Source organism: Eriocheir sinensis, chromosome 8 (assembly GCF_024679095.1).
Source record: "Eriocheir sinensis breed Jianghai 21 chromosome 8, ASM2467909v1, whole genome shotgun sequence".
Taxonomy (NCBI): Eukaryota; Metazoa; Arthropoda; class Malacostraca; order Decapoda; family Varunidae; genus Eriocheir; species Eriocheir sinensis.
The window spans coordinates 23,517,722-23,537,175 of record NC_066516.1 but is presented as its reverse complement, the minus strand read 5'-3'; the positions used below and the strand labels follow the sequence as shown (position 1 = coordinate 23,537,175).

Here is a 19,454-nt window from a genome sequence, read left to right as displayed (position 1 = left end):
TTAACCCCCACTAACTTAACACTCACTAACTTAACCCCCACACACTCAACCCCCACTAACTTAAACCCCCACAAACTTAACCCCCACTAACTTAACCCTCCTCTAACTTAACCCCCACTAACTTAACCCCCACACACTCAACCCCCACTAACTTAACCCCCACAAACTCAACCCCACTAACTAACTTAACCCCCACTAACTTACGCCCACTAACTTAACCCCCACTAACTTAACCCCCACTAACTTAACCCCCACTAACTTAACCCCCACAAACTCAACCCCCACAAACTTAAACCACCTCAAACATAACCCCCACTAACTTAGCCCACACTAACTTAACCCCCACTAACTTAACCCCCACAAACTCAACCCCCACTAACTTAACCCTCCTCTAACTTAACCCCCACTAACTTCTGCCCGCCGCTACAAGCTGACAATTTTCAGTCATCACCGAGTGGCCTAAGACTACCCACATGTCCTGATGGTCACCTATGAACGCGGACTTAAGAGAAACTTTATAGAGAGGAGCAAAGATGAGTTCCGGGGAGCAGCATGATCCCAGCAATATGACGTCACTATAAAACACTTGCCTGCGCCACTAACAGACTGGGACCGACCAACAGGACCCATCAAGAAAGTTTAACAGCGCTATACGCCCAACAAAAACGAAAACAGGAGTAGTAAAAGTAGTAGTAGTAGTAGTAGTAGTAGTAGTAGTTATTGTTGTAGCACAGACGAATGCCTTTGTTCTGCAACTTAATTATTATTTTCGCATTAGTACTTGACAAACGACATTCTCTCATTCTCGCTTTCCCTTCTCTTCCTTGTTTTTTCTCCTCCTCCGCCTTCTCCCCCTTCTTCTTCTCGGTGTTTCAGCTTTCCTTTCGCTTTCCTTCACCCTACTCCTCCTCCTCTTTCCTCTCTAACCTATCTCCTCGTCCTTGTTCTCTCTTTGCCATTTTTCTTCCTCCTCCTCATCATCCTCATTACTTCTCCATCCTTTCCTCCTCATCATCATCGTCCTCAGTTCTTCTCCACTCTTCCTTCTCATTTCACCCTCCTTGCACTTCCACCTTTCCTTCTTTCTCCTCCTCCTCCTCTTCCTCGCCCCGTCTGTCACCACCTCCGCCCCACGTGCTGGCCGCCCCGGTGGTCTGGGCGTCCTGTGCCCTTATGACCTCACCGGGGGTCACGAGGCAGCGGGACCCGGATGACCTTTACGTTAGGCACCATCTGAGGCCGAGCACACACACACACACACACACACACACACACACACACATTAGTAGGGTTACATGTTATAATTATCATCCTCGACTGAACACATGGACTCTCTACCTCGTGTCTCTTCGGTAGTTATTCTGGCATGAATCTTACACTATGTCACGGTCGTATTGCAAACTCCCCTTCTATTAGATGTCGTTTATTATCAGTCATTACGGCAACTTCTAAACTGTTTAACACCATATAGTCCACATACATCTAGTCATGGTTATTCTGCCTTACTATTACTAACTGAAGCATATCAATACGTTGGATGTAAAGCCATTAAACCGTAAAATTTGTACATAGAAACGGTAGGAAGCGCGGTCTGGATGACTGATGACGTTGGAGCTGATGTCAAGGGGATAGTCTAGAAAGGGAGAGTTTGTAGTATCCTTGGCCGTCGCTCGCACACAGGTTATCACACTCAAACACTTACATGCACGCTACATCCTCAAACAGTTTCACATTTTCACACAATCATCACGTTCAGTCAGGTAAATAGTCACACCCTTACACACGCACTACAATCAGTCTCGCACAGTCTCAATCACACGTTTACATACATCGTCACTTACATGCACGCTACATCCTCAAACAGTTTCACATTTTCACACAATCAGTTACGTTCAGTCAGGTAAATATGCACACCCTTACACACGCACTACAATCAGTCTCGCACAGTCTCAATCACACGTTTACATACACCCTCACTTACAGTCTTCTACCCCATAACAGCATCACAACTTCATGCACTCCTACACCCACGTCCTCACACCCTCACATCCCTACACTCCTGCACGTCATCACCCCAATCACCCTTGCACCCTCTCATCCTGACATCCACACAGCCAGACCCTTATCATCCTCACGCCTTCATGTACTCACACACTCATATTAATTAACACACCAAACCACAACACCCTCTTCATTCTCACACCCTCATTAAGCTCATACCCTCGCACCCTCATCGTTCTCATCCCCTCCACACCCTCATCACCCTCACAAAGCACCGCCTCACCAATCGCCGGAACCTGACCAGCCCGCGTAGGTAGTCCTGGGCAACCCGTCGACTTGGCCTGGCGTGGCGGGTGGACAGGCGACGGCAGGCCGGTGTAGGGTGTCGGCGGCCGTCCGGTAATTACAAGGCGGCGGGGCGGCTCGGCGGGGGTCACAGTGCCGCCGAGAGCCACCCACGCCCCCGCCGGATGTCCCTCTGAGGAAGCTGTACTGCATGGCTACTACCTGCCGCCCCCCACAGCCGTAACAGCCCCCTCCCTCCCCTCCTCTCCCTCCCCCGCGTTACTGCAGCAGGAACCAACCACCACCACCACCACCACCACCTTGCCATTTCTCTCTCTCACTGACCACTCATCATCATTAGCAGCAGCGGTACCAATCCCAGCTACCACCTCCACCGATTCTGTCATATACATTATAGAATTTATATCTGATGACTTGCATGCGATTCCGTGTCCTCCTTGAGATCTTAGACAAGGAAGAAAGCGAGAAAACAAGGGAAGGAAAAAGTGTAGTAGTTTAATACATTCACTCCCGTCGCCTTATAAGATTTAAGACCAAGGAAGTAAGGAAGGAGAAAGTCGGGGAGAGGAGGGGAAGGGAGGGAGAGGTGAAGGAAACAGGAGGATTGTAAAAGTCGCGAGGTGGCTTAGTCTTTCTATTGAGCTGTCACTCCCACCCCGGAAAAGAGAGAGAGAGAGAGAGAGAGAGAGAGAGAGAGAGAGAGAGAGAGAGAGAGAGAGAGAAAGAGAGGAAAAGAGGAAGAATGAAAGAATCTAAGAATGAAAGAATGGGAGAGAGAGAGAGAGAGAGAGAGAGAGAGAGAGAGAGAGAGAGAGAGAGAGTACATCACAGTAATGCGTAATTCAATCCTCTCACGCGCTTTTGTTTCACGTTCCGTTTTCTTCCATCGTGAGCATAAATTAACGGCAGAAACAAAGTACGGCCTTCACGGAACACGAGTGACTACAGGAGTGACTGCGCTAGTGTGTCTTTTTCCATTTTTTTATCCATCTCCATGAGTTGGTATTTTTCCTTCTCTCTTTTTCCTCGCTAGATACGAGTGATTGGAAGCTTTTGTCTATATATTCTTTTCTGCGTCTTTCTTAACGGTACGAAGAAGGGGTTGACCAAGGGCTATGCAGAAAAAAAAGGCGAGGGAAATATCAAACACACAAAAAAAATATTAAAAAAGAAAAATCTGAACCTTGAAGAATCATGCATAACTGAGAATAATAGATAAGTACAAGTTATACACGGAGGAGAAACAAGAAATGACAATGAGGTAAGATAAACGTTAATACTAAAAAAAAAGGTATTGCGCTGCAGCTCGCCAGAAAATAAGGAAAGAGAGAGGAACAAGAAAAAAATCAATAACCGGGAAAAAAAGGAAAGAAGGAACATAACAAAAATAAGTTAAACACGGAAGAGATACAAAAAGAGACGCAACGAATTTAAGACATGACGCAAGGGAGACTTTTCTAATAAAACTTACGCAGCTGACCAGAAGAAAAAGGGAAGAATAGGAAGGAGCAAAAAAATAAATGAAAGTGAAAAATAAAAGTTAAACACGGAAGAGATACAAAAAGAGACGCAACTAATTCAAGACATGACGCAAAGGAAACTTTCTTAATAAAACTTACGCAGCTGACCAGAAAGAAAGTTAAGAATAGGAAGGAGCAAAAAAAGGAAATTACGCAGCTGACCAGAAAGAAAGAGTAGAAAAGGAAGGAACAAAAGAATAAATGAAAGTGAACACGGAAAAGATACAAGAAGAAACGCGAATAAGATAAGAAATGAAGCAAGAAAATGGTTAATAAAAAAGGGGTTACGCACCTTATCAGAAAAAAAGGGAGAGAAAGGAAAGGAACATGAAAATAAATAAAAGAGAACACTGAAAAGATACAAGAAGAAACACGGGTAAAATACGAAATGAAGCAAGAAAAAGGTTAATAGAAGACAGTTTACGCAGCTTACCAGAAAAAAAGGGAACGAAAAGGAAAGAACAGAAAAAACGCAAGTGAATACGGAAGATATAAAAGATGAAACGCGGCTAAAATAAATGATGACGCAAGAAAAAGGTTAATAGAAGACAGTTTACGCAGCTTACCAGAAAAAAAGGGAACGAAAAGGAAAGAACATAAAAAAACGCAAGTGAATACGGAAGAGATATAAGAAACGCAGCTAAAATAAGTGATGACGCAAGAAAAAGGTTAATAAGAATGGGGTTACGCACCTTACCAGAATAAAAAAGGGAACGAAAAGGAATCAGCATAAAAAAATAAATACAAGTAAACGCGGAAGACTTACACAAGAATACTCGCTGCTACGATAAGAAATTACGCAAGAAAAAACGTTAAATAAAAAAAACGTTTCACGCACCTCGGCATGGATAAAAAAAAAAGGGAAGAAAAGTCAGGAACATTAACATAAATAAAAGTGAACACGGAAGAGACACAAGAATAATCACTGCTAAGATAAGAAATGACGCAAGAAAACACGGATTACGCATCTCAGAAAAAAAGGGGAAGAAAAGGAAAGAACATAATAAAATGGGTCCTGGATCGCGTCACGCCCTGCCCCGCGCCCTCGTGAGTGGCGGCTCCGTGACCTTAGCTGGTGCTCACGCCGCGCGGCTCAGGGTCACGTTTGGGGCTGTTGAGGGAAAGTGTGAAGGATGCGGCGGAGAAAATTACCCGAGTCTTGAAGGAAAATAGAGAGGAAAGGTTACACGAAGGAGTTAAGAGGAAGGCAGAAAGGAGAAAAAAATACAGCGAAGAAAATTATCCAAATATCGAAAGAATATTGAAAGGAAAGGCGACAGGAAGAGGTTTGGAGAAGATATATTGCGAACACCTGTTTCTATAAAGTACCAAGCGCCATTTTCTGAATAAAAAGTAAGTCAAAAGTCAGACCAACTTTGAACTGCGATAACTTTGCAACCAATGACGGTATTTTGTTACTATTTTTAAATATTACTGTTGTAGCAAAAAAAAAAGGGGGGGGGGGCAGGAAAAGAGGAGAGAAAGAAATGAGGAAAAAGGAGAGCGGAAAGGAAGAAAGGAAGAGGTGCAGAGAATGATCAGAGGAAAAAGAAAACATTATGGAAAAGAATATAGAGAAAAACAAAGGTCTGCTATAACAAGATTAGGCAAGGGTGAAGAAGCGACGGAAGGAGTGACGAAGGGATGGAAGGAAAGGAGTTTGAGATAAGTGAGGAAAGAGGTGTGGAAAGGGAGAGGGAGAGGGAAGAGAAGGGTGAGGAAGACGAAGAAAAAAGGGAGGAAAAACGGAGATGAGACAAAGAGGGAAAGGGTGTGAAAAACAGGGAAAAGATAAAAAAATAAAAGAGGGAGCATTTAAGAGTGAAATAGGAAGGAAAAGAGAGAGATAGGAGTGAAGATGGCGGAGAAAATGAAGTATACCGAGAGAGAGAGAGAGAGAGAGAGAGAGAGAGAGAGAGAGAGAGAGAGAGAGGGGTAATAGCTAGATCAGGCAGCGACACGGAGAGGCTCAGCAAACAAACAGTGTCAGGCGGAACTCTTTACTGTGGAGTGTCGCGTCATAACAATATTGATGATGCTCCCGCTAGCTTCTCCCCACCCCTCCATAACCTCCCTCTCTCTTTCTCTCCCTCTCTCTCTACCCCTACAACTTATACCCCCACCAGTCTTCCTCCCTTCCCTCACCTCTATCGTACCCTTATACCTCTCTCTCTCTCTCTCTCTCTCTCTCTTGACAACCGCTAAATTCAATCCTTCAGTTGTTTTCCCGTTTTTTTTTTTCCCCCATATGTATAATTTTGATATATAGATTAGATAAGTGAATTTAAAGAAGAGTTAGGCAATATATTCTCTCTCTCTCTCTCTCTCTCTCTCTCTCAGTAGCAGTTATTATGTAGTCAAGGTTTGTAGAGGAAGTAAGGAGGGAGGAGGAGGAGGAGGAGGAGGAGGAGGAGGAGGTCATTACGTCACGAGGTCCTCCCGGCGTGACCTTGATGACCCCGAAAACTGTAACTTGACCCCGCGTGTTGGGGGAAGAGTGATGAGAGAGAGAGAGAGAGAGAGAGAGAGAGAGAGAGAGAGAGAGAGAGAGAGAGAGAGACACACACACACACACACACACACACACACACACACACACACACACACACACACACACACACACACACACACACACACACACACACACACACACACACACACACACACACGAATGAAAGAAGGAAGGAAGGAAGGAAGGAAGGAAGGAAGGAAGGAAAAACACAAATAAGGAATGATATTACACAGGAACGAACGAACGAACGAACGAATTAAGTAACGAAAGAACAAAAACAACGGAAAGGAAACGACACAATCACTGGTAAAGACATTGTTTGGCGCTAATTAGACCCGTGTTGGGGAGGGGGGGAAGGGGAGAAGGGAGGGAGGGACGGAAGGGAGAATAAGGGAGGGAGGAAGACCTAACTTACTTCTCCTCACGTGATGAATGTCCCTGATGACAACTTCTCCTCCCTACAGGCTGTCCTCCCCACCAGGTGACCACGTGCCGCCCCGAGGAGGAAGGACGGAAGGCAGGAAGGACATATTAGTGACACTCCCTCGCGTCACGCCGCCCCCTACAAGCCTTCCCCCTGAGCTGTGTGGTCCAGGTTAGCTTTGTCTCGCTCAGTCTTTTGTTATAACTGATGCCACACTTAAAATAGTAGACGATGGAAGGCTCATACATTGCTCTCAGTACTGCTTTCCCTTCCTTCTTTTCCCCTCGTCCTTCCTCGTTTTTCCTCTATGCCTCTCCTTCCTTTCTTGTCTTCTTTTTTCTTTAGTTTAGCCTTGTTACTGTTTGTTTTGCACCTTTCTAGCGAAGAGACATCTAATTAGGCTTCACTTTCTTCCTTCCTCTCATCTATGCCTATCCTTCCTTGCGTCTTTTTTGTATAAGTCCAACCCTGTTAACTGTTTGGGTTGCAACTTCCTAGCAAATGGTAACTAATTAGGAGACAAGAGGGAGGGAGGGAGGGAGAGAGGGTGCACACAGCTCTTATAGATTAAAGAACACAAAAAAACACCGACCCAATTTAACCTAAGTTTTTCGGAGTCGTTACAAAGGCGATTCCACATCATCATCATCATCATCATCATCAAGTTAAGGAAAACCAGTCTAGACCAGTCTTAACCACAACCACACCTACGCCCCTTGTCACCAGCGCTGCCAAAAAAAAAAAAAGGTAAATAAAAATAAAACCGTGGTCCTTGTGGTCTTGCCCATTGAAACACGTAACTTTTTGTGCCTTTTATGAGCTAGCGTGTTTGGAATTTTTTGCACTAGGTCGTTGGTTCGATAATGATGTAACTGGGGATTTCCAAAGCTTTGTCGACGTATAGAGGGCATCACTACTCTTCTACACTACCTACTTGTCTGTCTCTCTATCTGTGGCAGGCAAGCTGACTCAGACTGATACGAGCATTTCACTCTCCCACAGTTTTTCCTTCCTCTTTTTCCTCCTCGTCCATCTCATCGACGTAGAGGGCATCACTACACTGCTACAATATCATATTTTTGTCTGTCTTTCTATCTAGGGCAAGCAAGCTAACTCAGACTAATACAAGCATTTCACTCTCCCACAGTTTTTTTTTTCTCTTTTTCCTCCTCGTTCATCTCATCCACCTCCTCATTCCTTCCTTCCGTCCCTTTCATTACCACATATTTCACTTTTTTGATATTAGTGCATTTTTTATTAGTTTCAGTCCCCTATAAGCTGCTTTCACCATAGAAGCAGCTATAAGAGTCACCCATTAAATAGAGTTCAGAAATTTCATAGACGCTGTAATGCTGTCACTGTGTATAAGGATCGAGTCCTCCTTACACTGCCCCGGCATGACACCACGTAATATAGGTTTCAGAGACCGTGTTACATTGAACATGGAGTCTAAAACATAATCTGCCAAACAAGTTATCATCCTTATCTGACGCTTAGTTAAAAAGTTATTCCCCAAAAAGCAAAGAAGGATATAACACGGCCTCTGAAACCCACAAGGAGGGAAACCTCTTTTGTTTTTTATCTTTTTCCTGTCTTTCAAACCCTTTCCCTCTTTGCCTCATCTCTTTTTTCCCTCTTTTTTTCTGTCTTCCTCACTCTTCTCTCTCCCTCCTCCTCCGAAACCTTTCCAGTCAGAGCTAGTAAGTTCAGAGTAGAATTGAATACTATTTCAAACACTTGACCTTTGGGATAACCGCGCACTCATTCTCGTTTTTGCGTCGCCTCGTTAAAAGAATACTGGCGAATCCTTCATAATTATTCGTTTGCGGTAAAAATGTTTCCTTCGTCATTCCACTTTTTTTTTACAAGGTATCACAATGGGAGTTCCTGCGTCATAGGCTAACCTTGAGAACACCATTTTTCGTCACCTCATTAACTAGAAAAAATGCTTACCACTAAAAGAAACGGAGGAAGTAAAGGAATAGGAAGAGGGAGAGAGAGAGGGAGAAAGCAAAAAATGAAAGAGGAGAAAGAAGAGAGTAAGAAAGGAGCAAAGAAATAAGGGAAGGGATGAAAATGAAGGAGAAAGCGAATAAGAAGAGAAAAAGAAGATAGTAACGAATGGAACAAAGAAAAGGGAAAAGGATGGAAATGACAGAGAAAGCAAAAAAAGATGAAAAGAGAGAGGATGGTAACGAAGGAAGCAAAGAAAATTGGAGAAGGAGGGAAATGAAAGAAGAAGCAAAAGAAGAAAAAAGAAAAAATAGTAACGAAGGAAGCAAAGAAAAAGGAAGAAGGATAGAAATGAAAGGGAGAAGAAGGGAAAAAGGGAGAAGGAGGGAAATGAGAGAAGAAGCAAAAGAAGAAAAAAGAAAAAATAGTAACGAAGGAGCAAAGAAAAAGGGAGAAGGAGGGAAATGAAAGGGAGAAGGAGGGAAAAAGGGAGAAGGAGGGAAATGAAAGGAAGAAGGAGGGAAAAAGGGAGAAGGAGGGAAATGAAAGAAGAAACAAAAGAAGAAAAGAGAGAAGATAAAAAACTGAAGGAGGAGGCAAAGAAAAGGAGGCAGAGAAGTGCAGGTCTTTAGTTGAGAGATAAAACATAATCATTCCTTCTTATAGATATTCCACCTTTTAAAATCACCTCATTCAAATATCAAGGTGTTTTTAAGTCTAGTGAATAATGAGAAAGACCAAAACATAACGTGACTCGCTTCTCAGGAGGGCGCCTTAACCCTAACTACCCTAACTAACCCTTACTAACCTTCTCACCCGTCTGACTCCACTGAAAAACCGGGCGGACCGTAGTTTTTGGTATTTTGTTATTTGTAGTTTTTCGTCCAATAAGGAAGTATCGGCCGACCCTTGACAGTTTACTTGTACTCTGAAAGGTGAAGGACTGGCGCCGGTAGGGGTCCGAGAGAGAGAGAGAGAGAGAGAGAGAGAGAGAGAGTTACATTATTACATTCCGTTCGGTTCAATCACATTCCATAAGCTAGTTTAATGAGTGTGTGTGTGTGTGTGTGTGTGAGAGAGAGAGAGAGAGAGAGAGAGAGTTGGATATGAGGGAGGAAGCAAAGATAAGGAGGAAGAAGAGAGAGTAACGGAGCCAACAAAGAAATAGGGAGGAAGGAAAATAAGGAGGGAGAAAGGGCGAGAGAAGGAAGAAGTAAGGAAATAGAGAAAAGGAAGATGAGGGAGCAACAAAGAAGAAGGAGACAGGAAAGTAACTGAGCAAGGAAAGAAATGGAGGAGAGGAAGGAAAGAATAGGAGAGAGACCGTGCGAGAGAAGAAAGTGGATAAGAAAATAAGAAGAAAGAAAGGAAGAGAGGGAGGAAAGAAAATGAGGAAGAGAAAAGAGAGCAAATAAGAAAGTAAAGGAGGAGGAGAGAGGGAGCAAAGAAAAGGAGAGGGAGAAGAATTAAAGTAAGGGAGGGAACAAGGAAATAGGAAGAGGGAGGGAAAGGAGGGATGGAGCAAAGAAAAGGAGAGGGAGAAGAATTAAAGTAAGGGAGGGAACAAGGAAATAGGAAAAGGGAGGGAAATGAAGGAGGAAGCAAAAAAATGTGGATAAAAATAATTAATGAAGAAAGCAAAGAGATAGAGGGAAGGAGAACAGAAAGGAGAATAAAGAAGAAAAGGGAGAAAGCGCGAGAAAATAAAGAGGTAAGGAGATAGGGAGGAAAAGGGAGGAATAAGGAAGGGAGAAAGTGCAAGAGAAGGAAGAAGTAATGGAAAAGGGAGAAGAAGGAAACTGAAGCAGAGAAGGGAGAGTAGAGGAGAGAGGAAAAAAATTGCAAAGGGATTTAAATGAGAGAAAAGGAAGGAGAGAAGAGAGGAAAGGAGGGAAGAATGGAAGAGAAGGAAAAAGTAAAAGGCGAAGGAAGGAGATAAGGGAGGTAGCAAACAAACTAAAGGAGAGAAGGGAGAGTTGGGGAAAGAGTAAGAAAGGAGAAAAGAAGAAGAGAGGAAGGAGGGAGGAAAGGAAGAGAGCGTATCACAAAGGTCTGAAGCTTGGTGGCGTTCCTCTCCTCCCTCGCTGTTTACGAATACCACGCTATAATAGTATGTTAGGGCGTCTCCCGCTGCTCGAATTATTGTTATGGTGACCGTGATGGTGATGAGTGGGTATAGTGAGTGGTTGTGAGGAGGGGGACGGGTGGTGGTGGTGGTGGTTGGGCAGGTGGTGGTGGTGGTGGTGGTGGTGAATGGTGTTGCTCAAAAGAACGAACGGATGAACGGACGAACGAACGAACGAAAAGAAAGAAAAAAAAAGAAAGAAAGAAAGAAAGAAAATTAAGAGAAGGGAAAGAGAAGAAAAAGAAAAAGAGAGAAAGAAAGAAAAACAAGTAAGTAAATAAAACAAGAATATAGACAAAAAAAATCCATAAATGTTAAACCCCCCCAAAAAAATAGTAACAAAAAAAAACTATCCCCCGAGACAAAGTAACTAATTATTTGTTTATTTACAGGGAGACAAGCTCTTCCCCTTGATCTTCCTAGCATCGAAGGGGAGGAGGAGGAGGAGGAGAAGGAGGAGAAAAGAGGAAGAGGAGGAGAAAGAGAATTAAAAAGGAGGAACAGGAGCAAAAAGAGAGTAAAGAGGAGGAGAAAGAGCAGAAAGGGAGAGGAGAAAGGGAACGAGTATTGGTTAAATATTTATACAAAGAGAAGGAGGAGGAGGAGGAGGAGAAAAGAGGAAGAGAAGGAGAATTAAAAAGGAGGAACAGGAGGAAAAAGAGAGTAAAGAGGAGGAGAAAGAGCAGAAAGGGAGAGGAGAAAGGGAACGAGTATTGGTTAAATATTTATACAAAGAGAGGGAGTCGAAATACTTGAGCATTCGACGTAGAGTATAAAGAAGAAAGGGAAGGGACGAAATATATATAGGATGTTAAATGAAGGATAGGAGAGAGGAGTGGAAAGAAAAGATAAACAAAAAAGAAGAATGAAAAGAAGAGTGAGTGAAATAAAGAGGAAAAAGATGAAAGAAAGGGAGATAAGAGAAAAGAGAGGAAGAGGAAGAGGGAGAGAAAAAAAATACACAATGGCAGCTCGTCACTAATTGCAGGAAAAACTGAGGTAGTAAAAGTGAAGAGGGCGAGAGGGATGAAAGACAGAAGATAGAAAACCAGAAAGGAATGAGGAAGGAGGGAGAAGGAGGGAGAGGGAGAAGGGGGAGAGGGAGGGAGAGAGGGAGGAAGGGAGTAAAACATGAACGCAGTTGTTGGCTATATGTCAGATCGCTTTGGCTGTGTTGTGACTCCCTCATCAGTGACTCCGCGCCGCCCTGACACCCTCCCTGCCCTCCTCCCTGCCTCGCCCCCTGCCACACCACCACATTTCCCCCTTCCCTCTCCCCTTGACACCCTCCCTGCTTCACTCCCTCACCCCTGCCTCACCATCACACGTCTCCTCTCGCCCTGACACCCTTCCCTACCTCCCTGCCTCACCATCACACTCTGACACCCCTCCCTGCCTCACTCCCTCACCCCCTGACTCATCACCACCTCTCCTTCTCGCCCTGACACCCCTCCTTGCCTCACTCCCTCACTCCCTGCCTCTCCACCATCATACCTCCTTCCCTCTCTCCCTGACCTCCCATTCACCATCGTCCAATCCCCTCCCTCACTCTCTCCCTTTTGCACTCCTTTACCTTTCGCCGTGACACCTCCCCCACACCACCATCATCCTTTTTCTCTTTCCAACTTTCTCCTCCATCTCCGTCCCTTTTCTGCTCTCACTTTTATTGTCATTCTTCCCGACTACCATACTCCTAACTCTCCCCGCATCAGCATTCCTCTTCCTCGGCCGCTCTCCCTTCAACCTCCTCCATCCATCCCTTTTCCCTCCAGTCTCTCAAATTTCCCTCCCATATCTTTGACTCTTCCTAACCCTTACTTTCCCATGTCATAGCCACCCACCCTCTTTTTCCCTCTTCTAGTGTGGATCTCTCGCGCTGACGTTATCGATGTTGGTGGTGGTGGTGGTTTTGATGGTGGCAAGATTACACAAGGATACACCTCGGGAGAGTATTATACAAGAGGTTGAGGATGGCTTCGCTGTTTTACGTTCCGAAGTGAAACACCTTTCTGATAAAATCCAATAAAAAACTTACAATGATATAATCCTTCTTAGAAAGCGGCCAATATAGCGAGCGATACGAATTATCTGGAATACGCTTTTTAGTAATGGATGGGTTATTTTTTTATTGGAAAATATATTGATTTTAGTGACATTCATTTTAGTTTTTGGTGCATTGTGGTATCAACTGCCTTACAGATCAAATCATAGAAAGGACCAAGAAAGATATGAGACTTAAATTATGAGTGTAATAACAAGACTGACGGTGTGAGTTACTCTGTTCGCGTGTCATTCATGGGAGGCCTCCCAGCAGCCTCCCCTGTGTCTCGAGGGACAGATTTTTCCTCTCGTCTCCTGTCATCGAACGTCCCCCTCCACCAGTACATGACGGTGTTGTGCAGATGGTTGTACACGATCCAGAACATTGCCAGAAGGAACTTTTTGGTTAAGTCTTCGTGCTCTTGCAAGGCCGTTACGATCTGCGTTTTGAGGCAGTTCTCCAGCCGTCTCGTGGGCACCAACTTGCCTGCGTGGATCCCACAATCGTGCAGTGGATCTCGAGGTGGCCTGGGCCGCAGGGGACCCAGCCACCCGGCGGCAGCGAGGCCCTTCCACAGCCTGCCCACCATGGTGTTGTGCGGCCCGTTGGTCTGCCACTCCTGCAGAATGTTGTCTATCCTGACGCGCCACACGGTGCTCCACAAAGCCGGGGAGCAGACCAGCGTCACGAAGAAGACGACAAGAACTGCCGTGTTTACTCGCTTCAGAATAACGTTCATTTTCTTATAAGTTATTATTTACTGATTTGGACGGCGAGACAGGAGGGAGACTTGAACACCGAGCAAGATTCATCGGTATTTCAGAAAGGAATTGCTTCACTCCATCCTTTACGGTGGGCAACTATGAAAGCAAAACCAGCTCCGTGCCTGTGAGCGAAACATCTTAGAGTGACCAAGTGGTTCACAAACTATACGTTGTGACCCAGAAATGGTTGCAGGAGGAATCCCGATGTCCCGTAGCTGATACAAGGCAATGCTTGCTAGGCTCCTGTGATGTCTCAAATGGTGAAATATTTTAAGCTGGTTAGTGCACGATGCGTTTTCAAATACAGAAGAGGGAGAGAAGAAAGAGGAAGAAGATAAAATGAAAGAGGACATCAATAAAAGGGTGATAATGATAAAGATAACGAAACTAAAGAGAGAGAGAGAGAGAGAGAGAGAGAGAGAGAGAGAGAGAGAGAGAGAGGAGGAGGGGTATGAGGGGGATGAGAAGTCTAAGAAGAAAACGGGAAGGAGAAAGGGATTAAGACAAAGAATAAGATGTGAAACGAAGAGAAGAAAAGGGAAAAGTAAAAACGGCTTGGAGGACCGGAAAGGGAAAGAAGAAGAAGAAAAGGCGGGCCCGGACCAGTACTGTTCTCAAGGGAAAGGAGGGAAGAGAAGGCGAAGACAGACGAACAGATTTATGAAGGGAATCACAAGAGTTTATGTTTGGGGCTGAGTGGGAGGGAAGGGGCGGGGCAAGGGTCACGCTGAGGGAGGAAGAGGCGGAGGAAAAGGAGGAGGACTTTTCTCATACACGTTGGTCCGAGAACGTTGAAGTAATACGTGATCAGTGCGAGTTTTAATGGATTGATCGTTTCCCCAGGCGTCCTCAACCTCCTGTAGCTTTTATTGGCATTTTATAGTTGTATTTTATCATGGTTTAATTTTTAACTGGTTTTATATAGTTTTATCAGTGTTGGTTTCATCACGTTTTTTATTTTAAGCTTATATAGTTTTATAAGATATTTAATTTGTAGTAGATTCGGCGCCAAGACAGACCGCCCTAATTATCATCATCATCAACGTTTTCACAGGAACTATAATAGGCTACACTCCTGCAGGTTTGTCCCAATGGCGGATGAACTGAATAGAAAAAAAAACTCTTGTCCATATAATGTCTTGCAATGCCCCGCTTTGATATAGGCAGACCGTTAATTAGTTTAGAGCAGTGGTTCCCTAACTTTTCCAGGCTGGCCCAGGTGAGTTCCAGCGCCGCCCCCCCCAACATCCCACACCCACATGCTAACACTCACCCCTTTCTCGGTATTTTTTTTTTTTTTTACATCAGAGGACACGGCTTAAGGGCAATAAAAAGAGTATTAAAAAAAAGCCCGCTACTCGCCGCTCCTATAAAAGATAAAAGTAAAGAGTAGCCAAAGGAGAGGTCAGTTTCGGGTGGAGAGGTGTCTTGATACAGATTTGGTATGCTGGAAAATAAAAAACAAAATTAAACACTGAATTATAGATTATTTCTTGGCTGGTATTACAAGACACCTTCGCTTCTCACATCATCTATTTCTAAAAGTCAAAGAAGGGATCAATCAGGTTCTAATGAGTGTTTTTTTAGGTTCACGGTACAGAAGAAGGGTCAAACTGCCACCAGGGCCATAAAACAACCCCTGGAAATGCCCACAACTCCTACGAAAGCCTTGTCAAATATGTGTTCTTAGGCGGCGAAATGTCTTATAATACGTCCTAGGCTAATGTTACCTTGCCCCCCCCCTGCCCCTACCACCCCCTTTTTCCACACCGCCCTCTCTCTCTCTCTCTCCCTCTCTCCTCCTCTTCCTCCTCCTCCTCCTCCCCCCTCCCTTTGCCGTTCCCCCTCGCAGTCATGGGTCGGGGCTCAGAGGAAGGGGACAGGCGAGGGGGAACAAGGCGCTCCCCAAAAATGTGTGTCTCGCCAAACCATTCCCTGTCCGGAGTAATTAGAGCAAGAGGCAGTGATTAGGCTTCCCCGTGACCCTGCCAACCCTGCCGCGGAGAGAGAATGTGGCTACAGAAAACCGAGGAAAAGGGTTGACGATGAAAATAGTGTCCTCAGAGCTTTTTCCGGTTACTTTCGTTCCACATCCGAGGGTACTTGGAATTGTGTGATTTTTTTTTTTTTTTTTTTTGAGGGGGGGGGGAGAGGGGCAGACAGGAGGACACAAAGAGAGAGAGAGAGAGAGAGAGAGAGAGAGAGAGAGAGAGAGAGAGAGAGAGAGAGAGAGAGAGAAATTCAGAGCACACAGCGTCTAGGTTATATGGTGTAGAGTAGGCAGTATTTTTTTAACTGAATAAAAATGTATATCATGTTCTGTAGGGCAGTGGCAGGAAATGTGTGAATATCTTTGTGCGGGGTATCATATAGAGGCCCGGCCTGAGAGTTGGCAATATTCTTCCATTTTACCACATATTTTTATTTGTTTGTTTTTTATTACTATTACCATCCAATTCATATTAATCTTTCTCCTATTTGTTTTGTGAACATGAAAAAATTTTAATTCACATATTTCCTCTTATTACATTTCCCTTATATCCATTATACCTTGTATTTTATCCCTTGATGGTCGAGAGTAATGACACTTTTGTTTCCTGTGCAGTCATGGTCCATCTCTTCAGGGCCAAGCCTCCTCGTGCTGCAGCGCTGCGGCAATCAAGTGCCACGACGGGATATGGATAAAGGATCATTACCTCCCAGGGCGCTGGCCACCACACCTCGCTTATAGTACCAAAGAACGTACCTTTACCTATGATACCTTTGAAGAACACCTGATAGTGGCAGAGATGAGGTGGGCTTCATGTTAGATAAGAGGAGTCAAGATATTAGGAGAGTGACTCACTCCACCAATAGTTACTACTTTATTATTATAAGCCTGCTCTCATGTTAGTATTGTGTAGGTTAAGCAATGGTGTTATAATGTTGCTGCTGTGGACACCGGACACCCCTGTTCCTCCAAGCTGGCCATGGCCATTAATCTGTCACAGTAGGCTCCAGCTTTTTTGCCATGGCCATTAATCTGTCACAGTAGGCTCCAGCTTTTTTGCCATGGCCATTAATCTGTCACAGTAGGCTCCAGCTTTTTTGCTGTGTAGAGAAGGAAGTTCAGCAGTAGGATAGAGGGAGGGTGTGCTGCTCTGTACCTGCCTTCAGGATCATGCATCCATGTGTCATAGTGTAGAAAGTAGGGCACAGCAGGAAGTAGAAGTGATACCGCATATAGTGGAGCAACACTTAATCAATGTTGTTTTTCCTCTGGATCTTAGAGGGAACAGCAATGACTTGACTTACAACCTGATTGCAGAGCCAGTTTGAAAGAAGAGATACCGGAGCTAAAGCCTCAGTAGCTGCCCTTAAAATCCAACTTTGCATACAGAATGTGTCTAGTCCTTGTTGCATCCTCCACAATCCAGGCAAATACAAGATGGCTCACTTCACAAAAGGGGGGACAGTGCTGATGCCATCTGGAGGTTGCCTAACCTGTTGTCCAATAGGAAATATACAAGATGATGTTTTTGCAAATGTTTTACAGCTAGACTTTTTAGACAATAAAAAAAAATCATGAGAAAGCTCATTGTTTTCTGCATGTTTATGGCAATTCCATTCACTGAAACAGGACACATTTATACTGAAGTTGGTTTTGCAATATTACTTTTCCCTACAGAATATTAAATATCTTAAAATTTTTCTGAGGCTGAAACTTTGGTTTGGATACAGAAATAAGCAGAAAAATATGAGCTTTCCTGTGGTGCCTTGTGATTGTCTCCTATCATATTTAATAGGCAAATTTGAAATGTTATCTGCCCCCTTTACATTTTCTCTGAGACAACAGGCAGGCTGGCGACAGGGGATGCCATTACTAACCCTTCTACCTGAATTAAGCAGTCCTTGTATTTTCTTGTTTGTGACCTCTGCACATACACTAATCAATAACGCATCAGTGATTCTTCTCAGTCAGGTTATACATACTCAACCAGTCATATTTATGCAGGATGTTAGTCAACTCTTATTGTATTTTCAAGACATACTTTCTTAGTTTTCTTCCTTTCATACAGTATTTTAGGGAAAATTAAAAAAAGGTTCAAATTCTTTCTTTATTGTTGTGTTATACACTACAACTTAGACCAAAGCTACTCAACTATTATAATGAAAGATCCAGTTAGACTAGTTCAAATGTATGCAGAATTGTAGAGAGACCCCAGACTCCAAATATGATTAAATAACATGGAGGTCCTGGTGATGGATTCTTGCAAGTGTATTTCCTCGACTGACTGTTGGTCCTACAGTCAGTCAAGGAAATACACCTGAAAGAATCCACTGCCAGGACCTTCATGTTATTTAATTATATTTTTCTCCTTCTGGAGTCTGGGGTCCATCCATAACACTCAGAAGGTCCAGATTCAGACTGTGGGATGCCACAATAAAAAATGTCACTTCTCTTTACAGCTGAGGTCATACATACCTTTTAGTGGGGGTCTGTGGCGTGTGACTGTGGAGAGAGAGATTTAGGGCCGCTTTCACAGTAATTTTGTTTGTTTTGATCGTTACCAATGGCGGCGATCGCCACTATAGTATTTACATGTAAAACTGGCCGATGGGGTAGTGGCGGCTGCGGGGTTAGCCTAGCCCCGCACCTCACCACATACTCTCAACACCTCTCGCTTCCTCTGCAGCCGCCACTACCCCATAGGCCAGTTTCACGTGGAGAACTATAGCGTTGATCACTGCCATTGGTAACGATCAAAACAAACAAAGTGACTGTGAAAGCGGCCCTTAGTGGGGGGGGGCTGTGGAAGAAAAGGAGAGAGAGAGAGAGAGAGAGAGAGAGAGAGAGAGAGAGAGAGAGAGAGAGAGAGAATTTCAAAGTTGATGGGTTTTATGGCGGCTCAGAAGACATGAGGAAAGCGTCATGGTCCTCTGCTTGAAGGTGTTAGACCCCCCACCCCCCCTTCTCTCTCTCTCTAACATCTTCAAGCAGAGGACCATTACACTTTCCTCATATCTTCTGAGCCACCAAAAAACCCATCAACTTTGAAACTTCTATTACATTCTCTCTCTCTCTCTCAGTGGCTGAAGTGGTAGCGTGCTGGGTCCACATTTACCACGTGATGGACGACACGAGTTCGAATCCCCACGCTACCACCTCGGATTTTTCAGTCACCGCTGAGTGGCTTAAAACTACCCACATGCTGTCCTGAAGACCACCCATCAACCCGGACTCTACAGGAAACCGTCCAAGAATCAAGAACGAGTTCTGGGGGGCAGCATGAGCCAAGAGAAGATGGCGCCACTATAAACACTTGCCTGTGCCATGACGGGCTGGAGCCGAATACCATCCAGGCCCCTCAAGCAAGCCTACCGGCGCAATAGGCGGAGACGTAAAAAAAAACAAAAAAAATGAATTGCTATTTCTCCATCTTCCTGTCAGTTCTGCACAATTTCTGAATACATGAAAATGTTAATGAAGAGGGTCATTAATAAAATCAATGATATGTCAAATAGCAGTTTTTGTATAGCCCAGTATCAGGGGGCAAGATTTTGGTACCCACAGCCCCTTGACCTCCAGCACTCAATTGAACTTTAGCAGCATTATCCTGTATCATATCCCTTACTTTTCCTTCCCTTTCCTTGTGTCCCACTCCTTCTCCAATCCTTTCAATATCACTTACTATTCCTAACACAACAATACTTCTCATATAGGTAACTTACCTCACTTGTTTCAAATTCAGCAACTTTAAGATCCTTGCTGCCAAGAGCTGGGAAATTGTTAATCCAGTCATACAAGTTTGACTCACCCAATGTACA

At 44.2% G+C, this 19,454-nt stretch overlaps 1 protein-coding gene across 2 annotated transcripts in view; it reads left to right on the top strand.

The window, feature by feature from the left end:
• The window catches only part of LOC126995724 (uncharacterized), an 81,975-nt gene extending 62,827 nt beyond the window's left edge, over positions 1-19,148 (top strand). Inside the window, exons 3-5 of one of the 2 annotated variants that reach the window (XR_007750662.1) lie at positions 6,804-6,934; positions 16,252-16,440; positions 18,717-19,148. Coding sequence is in view for 1 of the 2 variants with exons in the window: in XM_050855564.1 (XP_050711521.1) it covers positions 6,804-6,934; positions 16,252-16,331 (211 nt within the window). In the remaining variant the exon portion in view is untranslated. Of the gene's footprint in view, positions 1-6,803; positions 6,935-16,251; positions 18,405-18,716 lie in introns of those variants that run through there. The other variant, XM_050855564.1, reaches the window with a different exon arrangement.
• The last annotated feature ends 306 nt before the right edge of the window (positions 19,149-19,454 follow it).